The sequence below is a fragment of the Clarias gariepinus genome, chromosome 17 (assembly GCF_024256425.1).
Source record: "Clarias gariepinus isolate MV-2021 ecotype Netherlands chromosome 17, CGAR_prim_01v2, whole genome shotgun sequence".
In the NCBI taxonomy this organism is placed as follows: domain Eukaryota; kingdom Metazoa; phylum Chordata; class Actinopteri; order Siluriformes; family Clariidae; genus Clarias; species Clarias gariepinus.
The window spans coordinates 12,315,861-12,332,712 of record NC_071116.1 but is presented as its reverse complement, the minus strand read 5'-3'; the positions used below and the strand labels follow the sequence as shown (position 1 = coordinate 12,332,712).

Below are 16,852 nucleotides of genomic sequence, written 5' to 3'. Positions count from 1 at the left end.
TTCTTCTGCGCGAGTAGTCGCTCCGCTACTCGGCGGCCCGCTTGGATTTTTAGAAGGTCCTCCTTTGTGCGCTTGAACCCGTTATTCTCCATCCCACTTCTGACACCAATGTAGCGTTTTTACGCCGGGAAGGATGGTGCAGGGGCAAGTGAGCTTATTTGCTGCCTAATGCAATGGCTGGGAGTACTTTATTTAGTACACAGCAGGTATGGCATGAGCAGCACCTTCACTCAGGAGCCTACATCCAATTCAGCACTAGCTTGAACTGGAGCACATTTCACACGTCACCCCCCTCACACAACAGGGCCTAAGCCACTAACCAGAACACCTTTCCCCAACATGGTGAACACACACCGACATCCCCGCAAGGCATGCTGGTCGTCAGCCGCCGCCCCGCCCACGACACAATATATTTTTTCATTCACCATTGTTCAAAGAAAGAAGGTCAGTAAATTCATTCGGTGAACAATAAATAAAATGTGTCTGTGTCTACATAAAAAAAAAAGAATAAAATCATGCCTCATTTTCTACTTAAATTTAATAGTTGTGTTGTGTTTTGTTTTAAATTTTATTTTAGGATTTTATTTAAACAGCTCAGTGTTTTCATTCTACAAGTAATAAATAAATATTGAAAAGCATGTCTTTTTTTTTTTTCCTGATTTGGGGGTAAAACACAGTCTGATCCATGAGATGTTCCATTGCATCGCAGTTACAGTAATGCAAGGAAGCCTATTTAATCTTTTGATAATCTTTGAATTTTTGCAATGTGAACTAGGTAACGAATTTGAATGCCTATTTTATTTATTGCATCTCTTTTAATTAACAAATAATGTTGCAAATAAATACCAAAGGTAGAAAAATATATCCCTTATACCCCTATCTCACCTACGCGGTTTCGCGCGGTGGGCGTAAGCACGGTTCATCATGAGTGAGTAAATTTTTATCTTTTCGTGCAAAAAATTAAACATTAAACATGTTTCATTTTTGTATTTTTTTTGTATTTTGTATTTTTTTTATATATATATATTTAAAAAGTTTTTAAGGGCAATCTCGGCAGCTCACGGTGCCTAACATCGCATTTCACTGTAAGTCAAACCGCAGAGGTGAGATAGGGGTATAAATGCCAGTGAAATGTCAGGTATACTAAAACACCCAACAAACATCACTGAGGAATTAAGCTGAAACTTGAAATATGTTATAATTTTAAATAACTCTTTTGTTTCTGTTGTTAAAGTAATGTAAAAGTTAGTACCACTCTTTTAATTCTGTGTGTAAAACATTATAAAAATAATCTGATCGTAGTGGCTCTTAGTATTAGGCAAGTGCAGCCATTTGTGTATACACAGGTCTGTTAAAGTCCCATCACAGCATTTCATTCAATTGGGGTGAGGTCTGACTAGGCCATGCCAAAACCTTGGGTCTTGGGTTTTCCCATCTTTCCGATATACTTTGTACAGAAGAGGCTTTCTCCTGGCAACGCTTCCAAACACTCTGTTATTCTCAGTCTTCTTCTGATTGTACGGTCACGGACTTTAACAGTAAACATGCTCTGTGAAGCCTTTAGGGTCTAAGATGTAACTCCATGTTTTTTATATATTTCTGACCTTGGGTGAATGTGCTGCACTTTCGGGAAGATCTGCAACTGTCTTTCAATGCTTTTTCTTCTCACTGTTGAATGTTGAACTCCAAATTGTGTAGAAATGGTTTTTATAATTCTTTCCGGATTAATGAGCAGTCCATTGATTATGTTTTTCCCTCTCATTGTATTAACACACATCTGAATGCTGCAGACCCCCAAACTGCCAAAACGTCTGCTTTTATAGAGGTCTGCACACCTGCTACAGTAATGATCGGTTTATTAAGGGCTGATGATTAGCAGCACCTGGCTGTAACTTTTAAATCCAGTGGAAACAGTAAATAGGGTTTTACTGTAGTTTTGCCTGCATATATTATTTTTTTGGCTTCATTCTTGTTAAATAAATAAAACAGTAATATGTTGTTTCTCTAAGGTTGTATTTGCATAATACCAAGACGTATTATGGATTGCGGTTTTACTGATGGTTATGTTTTTACACAGAAACACATTTAATCAAAAGAGGGTGTACGAACTTTTACACACGACTGTATATCCTACAAAGGTTTTGCATATTAAACAGCTCTGTCAGGATCTGAATGTGTGGTTGGTCATGTCGTCCGCGCTGTAGGTGATTATCCCGCACCCCGGGCCGTTCTCACGGGTCATGATCACGAGGTGGTGTGTGTTTCTGTATGTGCTGAGCTGGGATTGGTCATCAGTGGAGCCAAAGGTCAGTACAAACACCACTTCCTTTAACTGGAATGCATTAAATGCATTAGTGAATACAGTTTATACTACCGTTTTTATTAGTGAAAAAAAAATGGACGACACTCCTGAACGGTAACGGCACTGCACACTGCACTGTCTGTTCTCAGGTTCACTTAGTATCTCATCTTAAGTACCACAAATGGGAATTAATATGTGTCCTTAACTCTATTAAATGATGTTTTGATGTAGGAAGAAGGGGTTTATAGGCACTCATGCATGTGTATGGAATTATTAAATACACATTGTGTTAATAAAGCTATTTGACATGATGTGACATGACATGATATAACCATTTACTGCTAATGAAACTAGATACATTATCAATGTGCATACCTAGCATACATTACCGTGACAATATTTATGTTTGTTTGTTTTAAATGTTATGATGAGATAATCTTATTCATAAATCTTTTATTTTTTTTATTTTTTAAAGGCCATGTATGTGACTCACTGTGCTTCTAAAGGGTGTTGCGTATTATGTATGTGACTGACTGTGTGTGTGTGTGTGTGTGTGTGTGTGGTCAGAGGGCCCATGTTTGGTACACACCATCACAGGGGATCTGCTGCGGGCTCTGGAGGGTCCAGAGAACTGTCAGCAGCCGCGGCTCATCTCCGTCTCCAGCGAGGGTCACTGCATCATATACTATGAGAGAGGCCGCTTCTGCAACTTTAGCATCAATGGGAAGCTACTCGCTCAGATGGAGCTCAACGACTCCACCAGGGTAAGCCCTCGCATCGTAAAACACCAAATGCCTTTTAATAGTTAGACAGCTCGCAGTACTGATGTCTCTGTGTCTGTTGTCAGGCTGTGCTGCTGAGCAGCGATGGACAGAATCTGGTGACTGGAGGCGATAACGGCGTGGTGGAGGTGTGGCAGGCCTGCGACTTTAAGCAGCTCTACATCTACCCAGGCTGTGACGCAGGCATCCGGGCCATGGATCTCTCTCATGATCAGAGGTGAACACATTCTTAATAATGCAACATGTGAATGTGCAGATTGATAAGATACCACAGTATAGTGACCTTCTACTCAAAATAAATACATACTATATAATAATGACTATACACCACTCAGCCATACCAGGTAAAGTGGCTAATAATTAACAGTTATTATATACCTGTAAATTAGTGACAGGATCATGTGCCCAAGGCTCACCAACGCCACAGAGTCCAGCAGGCATAGAGTTCAAAATTGTTGGACAACACCCAAATTCCTAAGATTCCAATCTGATTGAGATTCCATCCAAGAAATATGTCAAACAAGTTTGATCCATGGGGGGCCACACCTCGCAACCCGCAGCACCCAAAGGATCCATCGCTAACGTCCTGGTGCCAGATACCACAGCAGGAGCTATGCCCAGTGGGACACCACAAGGGGAACCTAAAACCTAGGTGGTTTTTAAAGTTACGGCTGATTTGTGTAACACTAACATAGCATCATTGTTAAAGAAATAGTTTGGCCAAACAGAAGATGTAGTACGAGCAAGCAGTGGACTACATTTACATTTAGGCATTTGGCTTATCCAGAGCGACTTACATTTTTATGTCATTACACATCTGAGCAGTTGAGGGTTAAGGGTCTTGCTCAAGGGCCCAACAGTGGCAACCTAGTGGTTGTGGGGTTTGAACCTGGGATCTTCTGAACCGTATTCTAATGCCTTAACCACTGAGCTACCCCTACCCCTAGACTACAGTTTGGAAGGTCCCAGGTTCAAATCCCATGACCACCAAATTGTCCTTATTGGGCCCTTGAGCAAGGCCCCTAACCCTCAACTGCTTACATGTACTGTATAATGAGATAGAAATGTAAGTTGCTCTGGATTAGGGCGTCTGCCAAATTAAAAACTGAATAATGAATAATAAATGGGACATGAGCATAAACATGAGGTTTTCAGTAAGTGCAGGAAAACTTTAGGTTCTTCAAATATCCACAGCCATGAGAGTAAGTGGTGCTTAAGAGCATCATTCTCATGAAGATGAATTGAGTATTATTAAACAGTTTATTTATTAATGTTTTGTATTCTGATCCCTGTATTTACAGAACTTTAATTACTGGCATGGCATCAGGCAGCATCGTGGCGTTCAACATTGATTTCAACCGCTGGCATTATGAGCATCAGAACAGATACTGAGAGTGTACACGTACATACACACACAGATTCACATGTGTATACACACACACACACACACACACACATACACACACACAGGAGCGTGAGGAACGAGTGATGGCTGCTGCCCAACCTCAGCTGGAAAAACTCCAACTGAGCTGTTCGAGGTTTCTGGAAACACCGACGCGTCTCTGTTCTGAAATAGACCAGAGTGTTCAACTTTGTGAAAAGTTACAAACATAAGACTTTGTTGTCGTAAGCTAGAATCTTTAGGATTGTTTTTCACACCCAACATATAATAATAGGTCACGTAAAGTCCTCTTGTTTGCAGACTGTGAATTTGATCAGAAGCCAAAACTGCTGTGGACTCAAGGAAGTGTCTCAACCTCAGAGGCGTCCTCAGAGACAGACCACCAAATAATAAACGCAAAGAATGCTTTTACTCTCATTTTAGTGGCTGGGCTAGAACAAAGGGGTCTGGGACACACACACACACACACACACACACACACACACACACACACACACACAGAGTCCAGAATCTTGGAGAATATAAAACAGGTCTTTGCTTTAGGGGCGGAGCTTACGTCCGTCTGATTACCCCATATGGACAGTTCCACCACCTTTAAAATCCTTACTGACTTGCTGTATGTAAATTATTGTGTATTATTAATAAAATCTTGGCGCTTTTGATGAGACGATGTTGGCCTGAGATGAGAGCAGTCAGCTGCACCCTGGAGGTAATGTTCTATCATAAAACAAGCCTCGTTTTCCTCTTTGTATATTTGGTAATTGTTTTGTCATATATGTACATAACTTGACAGCGTGGGCAGACAGGCATGTAAGAGGAGAAAAGAATAAAAAAAAAAACCCACTAAGTTAAAAATAAATTGTAACCCTCTCACTCTCACACATTTTCTGATTATTTATGATTTTTAAAGAAATGTTGAAGATTTTGTATTGGCACTTTGCACCAATAAGATTAATTTATTAGCGGAATGGTTTTATTTTTGGTTAGGAATCACCCGTTGTATGATTTGTGCATCGATGTTTGTTGTATTTGTTCAATATTAAAGACACGTGTAATGATTCTGTTGTACCACCGCAGTAAGCAATATCATAACTTCGTAGCTAGGAGAGAATTAGAAATCATGAAGCTTTTGAAGAGGAAAGCTTGGTTTATATGAGTATTAAAAGATGTAAACACTTCAATATGCAGCAGTTTCATTTTTCTTTCCCCTCTCAGCCTCTTAAGAGTAAGAAGAATATTTTTGGATCTACGGTGTTATACTGAATTCTAATATAACCTTGTTTCCTCACAAAGGTATAAATAATGACAACAACAAAAACTAAACTAAAAGAAAAAAAACAATAAATTATGCAAAGAGTTTGTGGGTTTTGCCTTGATATTGGCTGGATATGACCGAGACAGATGTGCTGAAGTTGATGAGCACAGCTGTCTGGGATTAGGTGACTGGTTAGTAATGTACATTAAATTTTATTTGTACTTTCTTTTTCTTGTTGTTTTTTTTCCATTGTGGCTTGATTATTGCATATGTTTATAATTTATTGGTTCGTTTATTGTTTGTAGAGAGGAAAGGTACGGTTATTGGTAAGAAAAAAGTGAACTTAAGAGATGCTATTCTAATTTATGAACTTGAGCCCCATCTGCTTATTCATTTGCGGTTTGCAGCACCGCGAATAAGGCAGAAACTGACAGGAGGCATCTCTTCAACTGTTCCGAACTCATTCATGCCAATATAAAAAGATCAATAACTGTAAAATACAATTGTTTTTCTTTTTGTTGTATTTACAATAAAACCAACCAAACCATGCCTGTCAGGTGTCCATTTTTGTGATACAGACAGCGGTGACACACAACAAACATTACTTTTTTAATTTCTACTGTAGTATGTGACAAACTTCTACAGTGTATTCTGCAGAACACTGAATGTGTATCTAAACCTTTAATATCCCAGTGACGTACGAGACTGATGAGCTTTTGTTTACCTCGAGGTCAGTAAAGTAACATTACATTGCAGATGTACGGCTTCAAAAAATCATCAATGGTGAAGAATATTTTAGTGATAAACGTAGTTACAGATCAACAATGTACCTCGATAAGACGGATGAAAATGGTGAAACACTTACAACATTGCAGGCAGCCGCATTGACACTTGGTGACTGACAGCTGGAGCATGTGATTCACATCATTTTCATCCGTCAGATTATTCAGTGAGTCCTTGTCTCCTGTGGAGGGGGTTTAGTCATCTTGGTAGAGACCACGCCAATCAGCAAAGAAATGTTTCATTATAAAGTAATCGGTCAAAGATCTTTCAAGTGACTACCTGAAGGGGCAGTGAACCCAAACCTTCCAGGAAAGATTTTTGCGAGGAAACGCTGCTCAGTAAAAAAAAATTAATAAAAAAAAAAAATCATATCCTGGACTTATCTAATCAGGGAACTTAGGGCAGGGTGCCAAAACATTGCAGGGCCCACACACACACACACACACCAAGGGAGAAAACCAAAGTACCTGGGAAAAACCCACCAAGCTTGGGAGGATGGGAATCAAACCCAGACCCTGAAGGTGCTCGGCGACAGTGCTAACCTCTAAGCCAACGTACCGCAAAGATCATACAGTTACTGCTGTGATTAATCCAGTGTGTTTCAGCTGTAAAGAAGTTAACTGATGCAATGAGTAGCTTCATTTCTTAACCATCTTAACCATTTCAGCCAATATAATGACCAATGCCCTTGGTAATGGCATGGCTCTGTTTCAAAAGGTTCAAACTATTGGCCTGCAAGAAAATAAAACAACTAAGGAGATTACTGAAACTACTAAATTAAGAACTGTAGACCAAACCTGGAAGGATTGTAGTGAAACATCATCTTTGAGAAAGTAATGTGGTCATAAAAACCTTCTGAATGAGCGTGATAGGATATCACTTAAAAGCGTGATGAGAGCAAATTGCCAAAAATAATTATCATAAAAAAGTAGAAATTTAGGAACTGTGGGAAATATAACTATTGGTCTATTGCCTGGCCCAAAATACCAGTGCTGTGTTAGAAAGGTCAAAATAATGGCCTGCAACAAGCATACAGTAGTAAACGTCACTATTGCTGGATTGGGTTAAGAACCATCTAAGGAGTTATTAAAACCTGGATGCTTATTGATGAACCTGTCAGCCTCACAGGTAGGAAATGTGGTTCGGACAAAAAAAACTATTGGAGTATACTTACTCTTGGAACTTTTGGGGAAGTTACATTGTACAATTTGGAAATCACAGCAATGTTAAACAGTGAAAGTAAGCATTTACACATACAAACACACACACACACACACACACACACACACAATGCGTCCAGAACTCTTAGAATTGTGGGTAAACGGCTATGTGGCCTTAGGAAAAGCACTTAATGGTTGGTGAAGATAATAAAACAAGTTTTTTTTTTTTAAATGTGAGTATAAAGATTGGACTTTATGGCAATTGAAAAAGGATGTTGATGGGTGCAGCAGGGTAGGGCACAGGGTAGGGCACAGGGTAGGGCACATGCCCTCTGTACAAGCCTCTGGGGGAGTGTTATCATCTGGAGTTGCTTTAGTTGGTCAGGTCTAGGCTCAGCAACATGGCAATTAATGTGGCAATAAAATGAAGCTAGCCGACACCCTAAATTTACAGAATGATTAGGTTACCACATCTAATGTGTGTTTGATCTCATGATGTTTTCTTCCCTGATGCCACAGGCATATTTTAGACCTATTAAAGACTGGGTCTGGAATCATTATCACACATGAACTGGGCACCATCTTCCGTGCCATAAGCAAACTTAAAGGCAGTCTGATGATGAATTGTGTTTACGGACAGAAAATTAGACAACATTTAGACAGGCGATTTAAAAACACCAGTTAGCCTATTCTGCATGTCTTTCAACTGCGGGAAGAAATCAGAGTACCCAGAGGAAACCCACCAAAAAGTTAGGATCTCATTTGAATGCCCTTTATGTGATTCATACTTTAAACAGTTGCTTTAATACGTAATGGATCAATTCCTCTTTAAGAATTAGCCCTTTAAAAACAAAATTAAAGAAAGCAAAGTCAGACTTTTCCAGAATTATTTCATGTCTTTATTGTTTTTTGGTGTGATTAATAATAATACTGTTTCTCATTCTGAGTAATGAACAGAAGCAGTTAGGGTCCTTAAAGCCATGGCACTGTCGCTGGTGCAAACGCAGGTTAGGTGCATTTTTGTTGATTTGATAGATTGCTGATTATATCTTCACTTTTTCATCACCTCCTAACCGAATGCTCAGTTTTAATCAGTCGAAAACAAAAGAAGGAGTGATATATAGTGTAATATATGGATATTGGAATAATGCTGCAATGATACCTGATCTCCATGCACTGGTGTTACTGAGATCTTCACTAGCTCTATTCCCATTTTAGCATTAATATTTCAAATCAAATCTGCCATTTGAAACATTTTAAGAATTTCAGTACACACTGAAACTGGACACTCCTTAGACATTCAGCCGTCTTTGCATTGGTTACTGTTATAGATTTCCCACTCGAGATCAGTGACACACTGAATATTCCTCTTCCAAGGAAACTTACAGACATCTTTCCCACAAGCTTGCTGCTTTTGTGCTTATGCCTGTATACAGTTATGTACAGTGAAATAATGACGTGTATGGAAATTGCTATACTTGCTAGTTAAGTTAAAGAAATATAGTGTCAATATCAAAATAATTAAAATTATATTATTTACACCGATACAAAAAACGACCCCCATCTCACGTGCAAGCCTGCTCTCTGTGCTGGATAGCACCTTCAGCTGCATGTTCAGAGAGAAGGAGAGCAAAGTGCTGAAATTATGAGAAGGTGTTATTGTGACGGGGAAGAGAGAGTTTTTCACACAAAACGCAGGTGCTTATTTTCCAGAGTGCAAAGATCAGGTGGATAAAATCAGTGTGCCTGTGGCTCTGCAGCATCATATAATCACTCGTTTAAAATGACCAATTAAAAGTGAATGAACTGCTAATTAGCTGGCTCCTTTGAACAAAAATAAATAAATCAACGAAAAATGAATAAGGTGATTCAATTCGAAGAATTCATTGCCAGTCCTGACAAACCATATTCCTGATTCCCAGCTGGGCAACAAAGTCCACACTTCACATAATGGCTCAGATGATCTCCACACTGACGCGTACTGAATCCTCATAAACCCTTCTTTTCTCCTTCTGCACTCGCCACCTTCACTCGGACCCTAGAAGGGGGAGCTGGGGGGGGGAGCAAACGGTCTCTCTGGAGCAGCCAGAAAAGTCTTCAGACTCAGGCGTGGATGTGGCCGAGGTGGCTGTGGTGGGATGGACGAGGGGGAGGGGGGGGGCATTTGGAAAGCAAGACAGAGGGGCCGAGAGTGGAGAGGGGAGGCTACAGAACGGCTGGGTGGTGCAAGGCTCTGTGCTTACATTCTGGTGGCATCCTCGTCTGAGAATCTGCCTCTCCTTATCAACAGTGGGGGCCTGGAGAAGGGACACAGGAGGCATTTTAGAGACCTTAGCGTGGCCTGGAATAAGAGCGCAGCTTTAAAACAGCAGTAATTTTAAACAATAGATGCAAGGGGATCAGTCCTGAATCTTTACCTTATCCAGTACATTCCTGGGTGCTGATAGAAGTCCAAAGACCCAGATCTCTGCATGCCAAAGTCATGGTTGAGCTATGCAAAGAGAGAACAGTACAACTCAACACAAAGCCCTCGCACATATCATGGTAATCCAAAAAATATATTCATGCCATTGAAAACAATATATAACACACAAATGACAACCCTAACCCTAACCATTCTATAGTGCAAAACAAAGATTTGTAACACCAAGTTATACCTACACCAAATAAAGAATTACACAGGATGTCCTGAAGTCTCCAAACATACGACAACTTAACACTAATTAGCGGAATGGCTTAAGCAATTTTCAGTCCAATCGCTTTTAGCTTAGTTTATGGCACACAATGTGGTGGCCACTTCATGTGTGACAATGATTCCTCATGCTCCCAGAACCACTCTTTAACAAGTTGAGTTCTATAATATGGCTCTGCCATCAAGGAGGTTCAAATGCATATCAAATGCTGGTCAATCAGAACATTTAGGTCGTCAGCCGACTTCATTTTACTGCCACATAATGTTGCTGAACCTAGACATGACCAACTGAAGCAACCCCAGATCATAACACTTCCTGTAGAGGAGAACCATGTGACCTTTTACGGTTGCTCCAAAGTCCAATCTTTAGGCTAAATCCCTTTTTTCTTTCTTATGGCCACACACAGTCTAGTCCCAGTCCTGTAAGTTCTTCACATTCTGCTGTGAAGCTGATGGTTCAGCACCATTCCTCCAAGTTTTAAGAACATGTTGGAGGTTACTTAACCCAATTCCAGTCGTTTGAAGGCTTTCTACACTTAATGCAGGCCAATAATTGGACCATTTTGAAATGTTTTCTTAAATCATTCTTATGGCTTGTTTAAGAAGCAGACACAAGGTTGTGATCTAAGTGCAGTTACAAACACCAGTTCCTCAGGAATGGGAGAGATGACTCCTAATGTGTTTATAAAGATTACATTGAATTTTTTTATTTGAATTTACATTTTAATAAAACGTGCCCATTTGCTATGTACTGTATGGAGACTTTAGCACACCTCGTATACAGGTTGAGTCCGTTCATTTAAAACCGTCCATTACATGACGCATCCACCATCAACCCTTTGAACCATCAATCCTCTTACTATGACCTGCGATTTGAATTACAGCAGGATTTAGTGTCTGAATTGCTGTTATAGAAACGTAATTAATTAACATTCTTCTGAGAATCAAGAACAGTGCTGCGATATGATTACCAGTATGACATAATGTGATATAAGTATATAGTGTAATTATTTCTAGTCATGAAGCTGATGAGAAAGCGGGCCTCACCGCGATAACGTTCATTTCCGACGTGGTGTCGCTGGGCTTGGGGCTTGTGTTAAAGTGCTTCTTGATCTTTCCTGCCACTGAGAGCTGGTGCTCGTTCTCTGATAAACCATCATTCTGTGGACACAATGTGCAATCTTACTTTATGGAAAGAAGCTTTTTCCAAGATATTTTCCGAGTGCAGTGAGTATTAAAAGAAATTGAGTTTTAAAAGTTGAGGATTTTTCTCATTTATCACACAAGTTAGAATAACACTTCCGCTCTAATGTATGCTATTCATACAGTCGGATTTCTGAGACACGCAGCCTAGGTTAAGGTAACTATATTAAGGGTTTATATTAACTAGTTATTTTAAAGGTACTAGTATCATGAGGTACTTACAGTAACCCAGGGGTGTTCCAGCACCTGTAGAGCTGTGTATCTCTGATCCACTTCCACCTGCAGCATGGATATAATCAGCTCCTGCACACACAGAGAGGAAAGAAAGAGAGAGAAAGAAATGTGATCACAGTTGATTCTTACAGCATTGCACATTCTGTTTACACCAAGTTCCTAGAAATAAAAGCCGATAAGTGATTAGTGAATGTTTTCCATCACGCACCTTGGCTGAGTCTGACACATTGTCCCAGTATGGGAGAGGGAATTCTAACTGACCCAGCAGAATCTGGTCAAACAGTGCCTCCTGGTCATCTGCGCTTCTAAAGAGAGAAAGAAAGAAATAGCAGGAAATCGCAGTTAAAAAAAGAATGAAGCGTTGATGTGCAGTACATCCAGTAGGCATAAGAGGGCTGTGCCGCTCTTACACTCTTACATAACTCATGTCTGTTACACTTCCTACACTGACTAGCACACATCACACGTCTGTGAAACAGAGGGCACATAAACAGCATCCAGAATAATTCAGATGACATGTGATGTATCACATCCAGCACATGCTCTCAGGGTGGATCAAATAGACACACAGCTCTGTACACATTCTCTCTCCATATTTTAATCAGGTTCTGATGAAACTAAGCCTTGTGCAAGTCAACGTTAATGATCCTGATATTATTATAAGTGATTAAACTCTGAGTCCTGAGAGTGATATACAGTATAAAAAAAATATCATGAGTGATTCCTAAATAAAACAACATGCAATAAACTCACCCTCGGAACGGTGGGAAGCCACACAGTAGGATGTATGTGATAACTCCAGCTGCCCAAATATCTACCTTAAGGCCATAGCTACAATAAGAGAAGGAGAAGGAGAGATCTTAGTTCAAAAGTAGATAATAATGTTAAACAACTACATACGGTCCAAACTATATGGAACAGCGCCACCTTTGGGATAAACTTTGTAAATGAACAAATCCCCTGACCTGTGCTGCAAAATTTAAGGGGAATCTGGATGGGTGCGATACTCAAGTGTATATACAGTACATATTAATAAGACCTTGTATTTATTCATTACTTGGTTCAAAATAAAATCCCTATACAAAATATAGTTGTTGTTTTTTTCTAATAAAATATACAACAGATTTGTATTTAAATGTGCAATAAATGAAATAACATAAAAGGAAAAAGAACACTAAAAGCACAGTGAGTTGGCCATCTTAAGGTTTTTTTTTAAATCATATTGTAAAATGTAGCTTATCTTCAGAAAGGTTTCTTAATATTAGTAAAACTAAAAGCCAAGCTCAGACACAAGAAGCGTTTTCAGTGCTCACCCGGTCTCTGCTATAATCTCAGGTGCTACATAAGTGGGAGTCCCGCAGACGGTGTAGAGTGGCCCATCCACTACTGTGGCCAGGCCAAAGTCCCCCAGCTTTAGAGACTTACTGCCGTCCTGGTGCTCATACACCTGAATGAGAACACAGTGTTCACGGTTAGAGAGGTCAGGTTTCACAAACCCACCATTTCTAATGAAACCCTTCAAACAGCAGTGCCATCTGAGAGGATATTCAAATGTTCTTATAAATTGTGAAAACGCTGCTGTCCTTACAACCCCGACTCCTTTTAAGTTCATTTACTTAGTGCACCATGTGCTTTTGACTTATGCTGCCGGTAGCACATCCCACTTTCTCTACTCTGTTCAGTTACATAATGTCTAACAGATGTATTAGAAAGAGAAAGGAAGAAAAAAAAAAGAAAGAACGAAAAAGCTCCATTTGGCATGAGGATGGAAGTTTTTAGTAATACATGCAATTAGCACCAACATGAGGTGAGTGCCACTGACTCACATCCCTTTTCACTTTGTGCTGATTAAATTTCACAGCCGCGGTAAAGATGTGCCCACAATCACATATGCCATCGAACTAGTGCTTGGTTCGGACAGAATAGCAATAATTGATGACAATTCTAGTATTTCTATTATTAAAGTCATGCTTATCATTGTGGTCGAAAATTTGAATTTAATATGCCCACATACATTTCTCTATGAATAATGTTCCAACAGAATTGCATTTATTTATGGCCTTCCCTCTCTCTCTCTCTCTCTTTCTCTCTCTCTTAATCATCGGTGCTGAGGCCAGGGTACACACAGTCACACACTGATTCTGTTTCAGAGTGACATGTGTTTGAAGCGATTTAGTCTTTGCGCAGGGTGCAGTATGACTGTCAGTTTGTGACTCATGTCTCACTTCCTCCCCTGTGACAGTGAGATCACACACTCAGGCTCCAGGAGAAGGAGACAGGAAGGATGGCACTGACAGTCAGAGTCATCAACCTGCTTTTCTGCATATCTTTATTCTTCTCCTTCATTCATTCCTTCCTCTATTTAACTATTAATTCAGTAACTGGATTACGTTCTCCCACCTCTATCTATCCTTTATTCTATCTGAAGAGGACTCACAGTCTCCTGCTCACAGTCTCCACCCATTATGCGTGATGTTGTTTAATCATGATTACAAGGGACTTACACTGAGGCTGAAACTGAATCATAAGGACTATGATCCTGTCGAGTGAATCATTAATTGAATGCTGGAATAAATGCATGCCTGAGTGTATAATCCCACAGGAAGTAAGTTTCAGATGATCGTCTTACCAAAAGGTTCTCTGGTTTGATGTCCCTATGGACGATGTTAAGGCTGTGTAGATATTTAATGGCATTGGCCAGGTTGTACAGCATGCCGCTGGCATCCCTCTCTGTGTACCTGGTTGCAGAGGTAATCGCATCAAAGAGGTCGCCCCCCTGTGGACAACCAAGACACAACAGAACAGTAAATACCTGAAAAGGTTCAGACCAACAGGAAAGTCACTAGTTCTCACTCATTCTCTATTCCACTTATACTGTACAGGACCTGGCGTCTACCCTAGGGGGCACAAGATGGCATGCACCCTGGACGGGGGTGCCAGTCTATCGCAGGGCACCGTCACTCATACACTACGGGCAATTTGAAAATGTCAAATAGAAAAATCTGCATGTCTTTGGACTGTGGGAGGATTTCAGAATACCCAATTTATTGAGCTGTTGATAAATAAAAACGAGGAGAAAGTTTACAGTGGCCTGGTTTGCTGAAATCCCCTCACAGAGAAGGCTAAGTGGAACAGCAGCTTTATATAGAGCTGCACTGGACTGAGCCAGCTGTACTGTAAGGACCAATAAGACAATACATTAAACACAAAAGACACCAAAATCGCTGTCCTGTTTCTCTAAATTTGTCAAGACTAGCATTTCAACTGAGTAAAGGTTAGTGTGTGGCCTTTTCATTTCCCTGAATCGCTACCTTTTTAATGTCTACAGTATAAGTTTAGAAAGAAGTTAAAGAAGAAATAACACGTAAAAATAAACATAAACATGCAAGATCACATCTGATCATTGTTACTTTTCGACCGACCCGTTACTTTCCCAGACGATTACTATGCATCAGACAATGTGCACACCTTGACAAGCTCCATGACAAGGTAGAGCTCGCTGTATGTGTCCATCTCCTCAATCAGCAGCACGATGTTGGGATGTTTAACTCTCCGCAGAATTGCCACCTCGTTCTGGATCATTTGCTCCTGGGAGAGGGTGCACAGAGGAAAGCAAGCCAGTGTTAAAGCTTGATCTGCAAGCTCGGAGATAAGAGGAACAGATCTTTAAACGCCGGAGAAGCGTCACGTCAGCCAGACATCCAGGGGAGAAAATGTTCTTTTGATTTACAGCTTGTTAATATCATACAATACAATACCAGTTAAAAGATTGGACGCAGATTCTAATTCCATGCTCTTTCACTGTTTTTTTTTTACATTGTAAAACAAAAAGCTGAAGGCATCCAAAATATGCAATAATCTCAAACAGTTGATACGAAGATGTATCTGCTACTTCTGCTCTGTAAAGCTTCACCGGCTCTAATCTGAGGTGCTGGTTGTGAATTGGTGATCTCTGAAGCTGGTAACTCTAACTCAACTTCTCCTCTGCAAAAGAGTTAGGTTTGGATTTGCTTTCATGGGATTGTCTTCATGAGAGCTGGTTCCATCATGGTGCTTGATGGGTTTTGCAAATGTACTTTACAATACTGTTCTCGCAAGAAATATTCCAGAACAGCTGTCGTCCATTAACTTAAATTAACAACTGACTGTTGTTGTTGTTGTTACTTAATTATCTAATGCCGTATGTTTTGATTCATACACATTCACATTCCATACAAACTTTAATAATTCTTTTGATTCTGTAAAGCTGCTTTTCGACAATGACAATTGTTAAAAGCGCTATACAAATAAAATTGAATTGAAATTAAATATGTGATATTCCATAGATTTGAAAATCTCCAGTACTATTCTCTAAAGTAGAAAATAAATCACTAAACAAAAAAAACATTGAATTAGAAGATGTGTCTAAACTTTTGACTGGTATTCTAGGATTTTATAGGACTTTTATCATTAATAAATAAATACATTTATTAATTGCTATTATTATTATTATTATTATTATGTGATTCTAGTTTTCTACTTACTTTTCCTCTGCATTTGCCTTTATTGATGATCTTTAGAGCGTAGGCCCGGCCAGTAGAGCGCTCCACACACTCATGCACTACTGCAAAGTTGCCATCGCCAATCATTCGGCCTACTGTGTAGCGATCAGAGATGAAGGCGGGGACTGCGGGAGCTGTGCTCTCCTCCACAGGCTCAGCTAATCAGAAGATAAGCATTCATGAGTCTTCATGTGTCTGCGATTCTTCTTACATAGAGAAGAGGCATTGCGTCTAAATCATAAGCACCCTCCATAGCAGATGGCTGATTTCAATACATATCAAAGGCATGCAAATCCCGAATTTTTTTGCACCATGTGTTCATGTTGAGGAAAGAACCTAATAAAAGGTCTTTTTTTTTTTTTTTTTTACAAGAGATTTCAACAGAATTTGGCATTGTTAAGGAATTCAGTGCTTTTGTTTTTGATTTCAGTACATTCAGTGTTAGTGAATGATTTTAGCATGCACTCATTTGTGAACAGTGATCTGTAAAAATGATGC

At 39.8% G+C, this 16,852-nt stretch overlaps 2 protein-coding genes across 17 annotated transcripts in view; one reads left to right on the top strand and one right to left on the bottom strand.

Moving 5' to 3' along the window:
* Window positions 1-5,667, top strand: part of nbeaa (neurobeachin a) — a 169,462-nt gene extending 163,795 nt beyond the window's left edge. For all 15 annotated transcript variants that reach the window (XM_053515982.1, XM_053515992.1, XM_053515996.1 and 12 more), the window contains 4 exons: window positions 2,205-2,306; window positions 2,870-3,066; window positions 3,150-3,301; window positions 4,386-5,667. In XM_053515982.1, coding sequence (XP_053371957.1) covers window positions 2,205-2,306; window positions 2,870-3,066; window positions 3,150-3,301; window positions 4,386-4,476 — 542 coding nt within the window. In that variant the 3' untranslated portion in view covers window positions 4,477-5,667. The remainder of the gene's footprint in view (window positions 1-2,204; window positions 2,307-2,869; window positions 3,067-3,149; window positions 3,302-4,385) is intronic.
* Window positions 5,668-9,816: 4,149 nt separating this feature from the next.
* dclk1a (doublecortin-like kinase 1a) overlaps window positions 9,817-16,852 on the bottom strand; it is a 56,180-nt gene continuing 49,144 nt past the window's right edge. For both annotated transcript variants that reach the window (XM_053476228.1, XM_053476230.1), the window contains 10 exons: window positions 16,337-16,512; window positions 15,282-15,401; window positions 14,443-14,589; window positions 13,127-13,260; window positions 12,567-12,644; window positions 12,022-12,118; window positions 11,802-11,882; window positions 11,424-11,537; window positions 10,102-10,175; window positions 9,817-9,981 (listed from right to left, as the gene is read on the bottom strand). In XM_053476228.1, coding sequence (XP_053332203.1) covers window positions 9,924-9,981; window positions 10,102-10,175; window positions 11,424-11,537; window positions 11,802-11,882; window positions 12,022-12,118; window positions 12,567-12,644; window positions 13,127-13,260; window positions 14,443-14,589; window positions 15,282-15,401; window positions 16,337-16,512 — 1,079 coding nt within the window. In that variant the 3' untranslated portion in view covers window positions 9,817-9,923. The remainder of the gene's footprint in view (window positions 9,982-10,101; window positions 10,176-11,423; window positions 11,538-11,801; window positions 11,883-12,021; window positions 12,119-12,566; window positions 12,645-13,126; window positions 13,261-14,442; window positions 14,590-15,281; window positions 15,402-16,336; window positions 16,513-16,852) is intronic.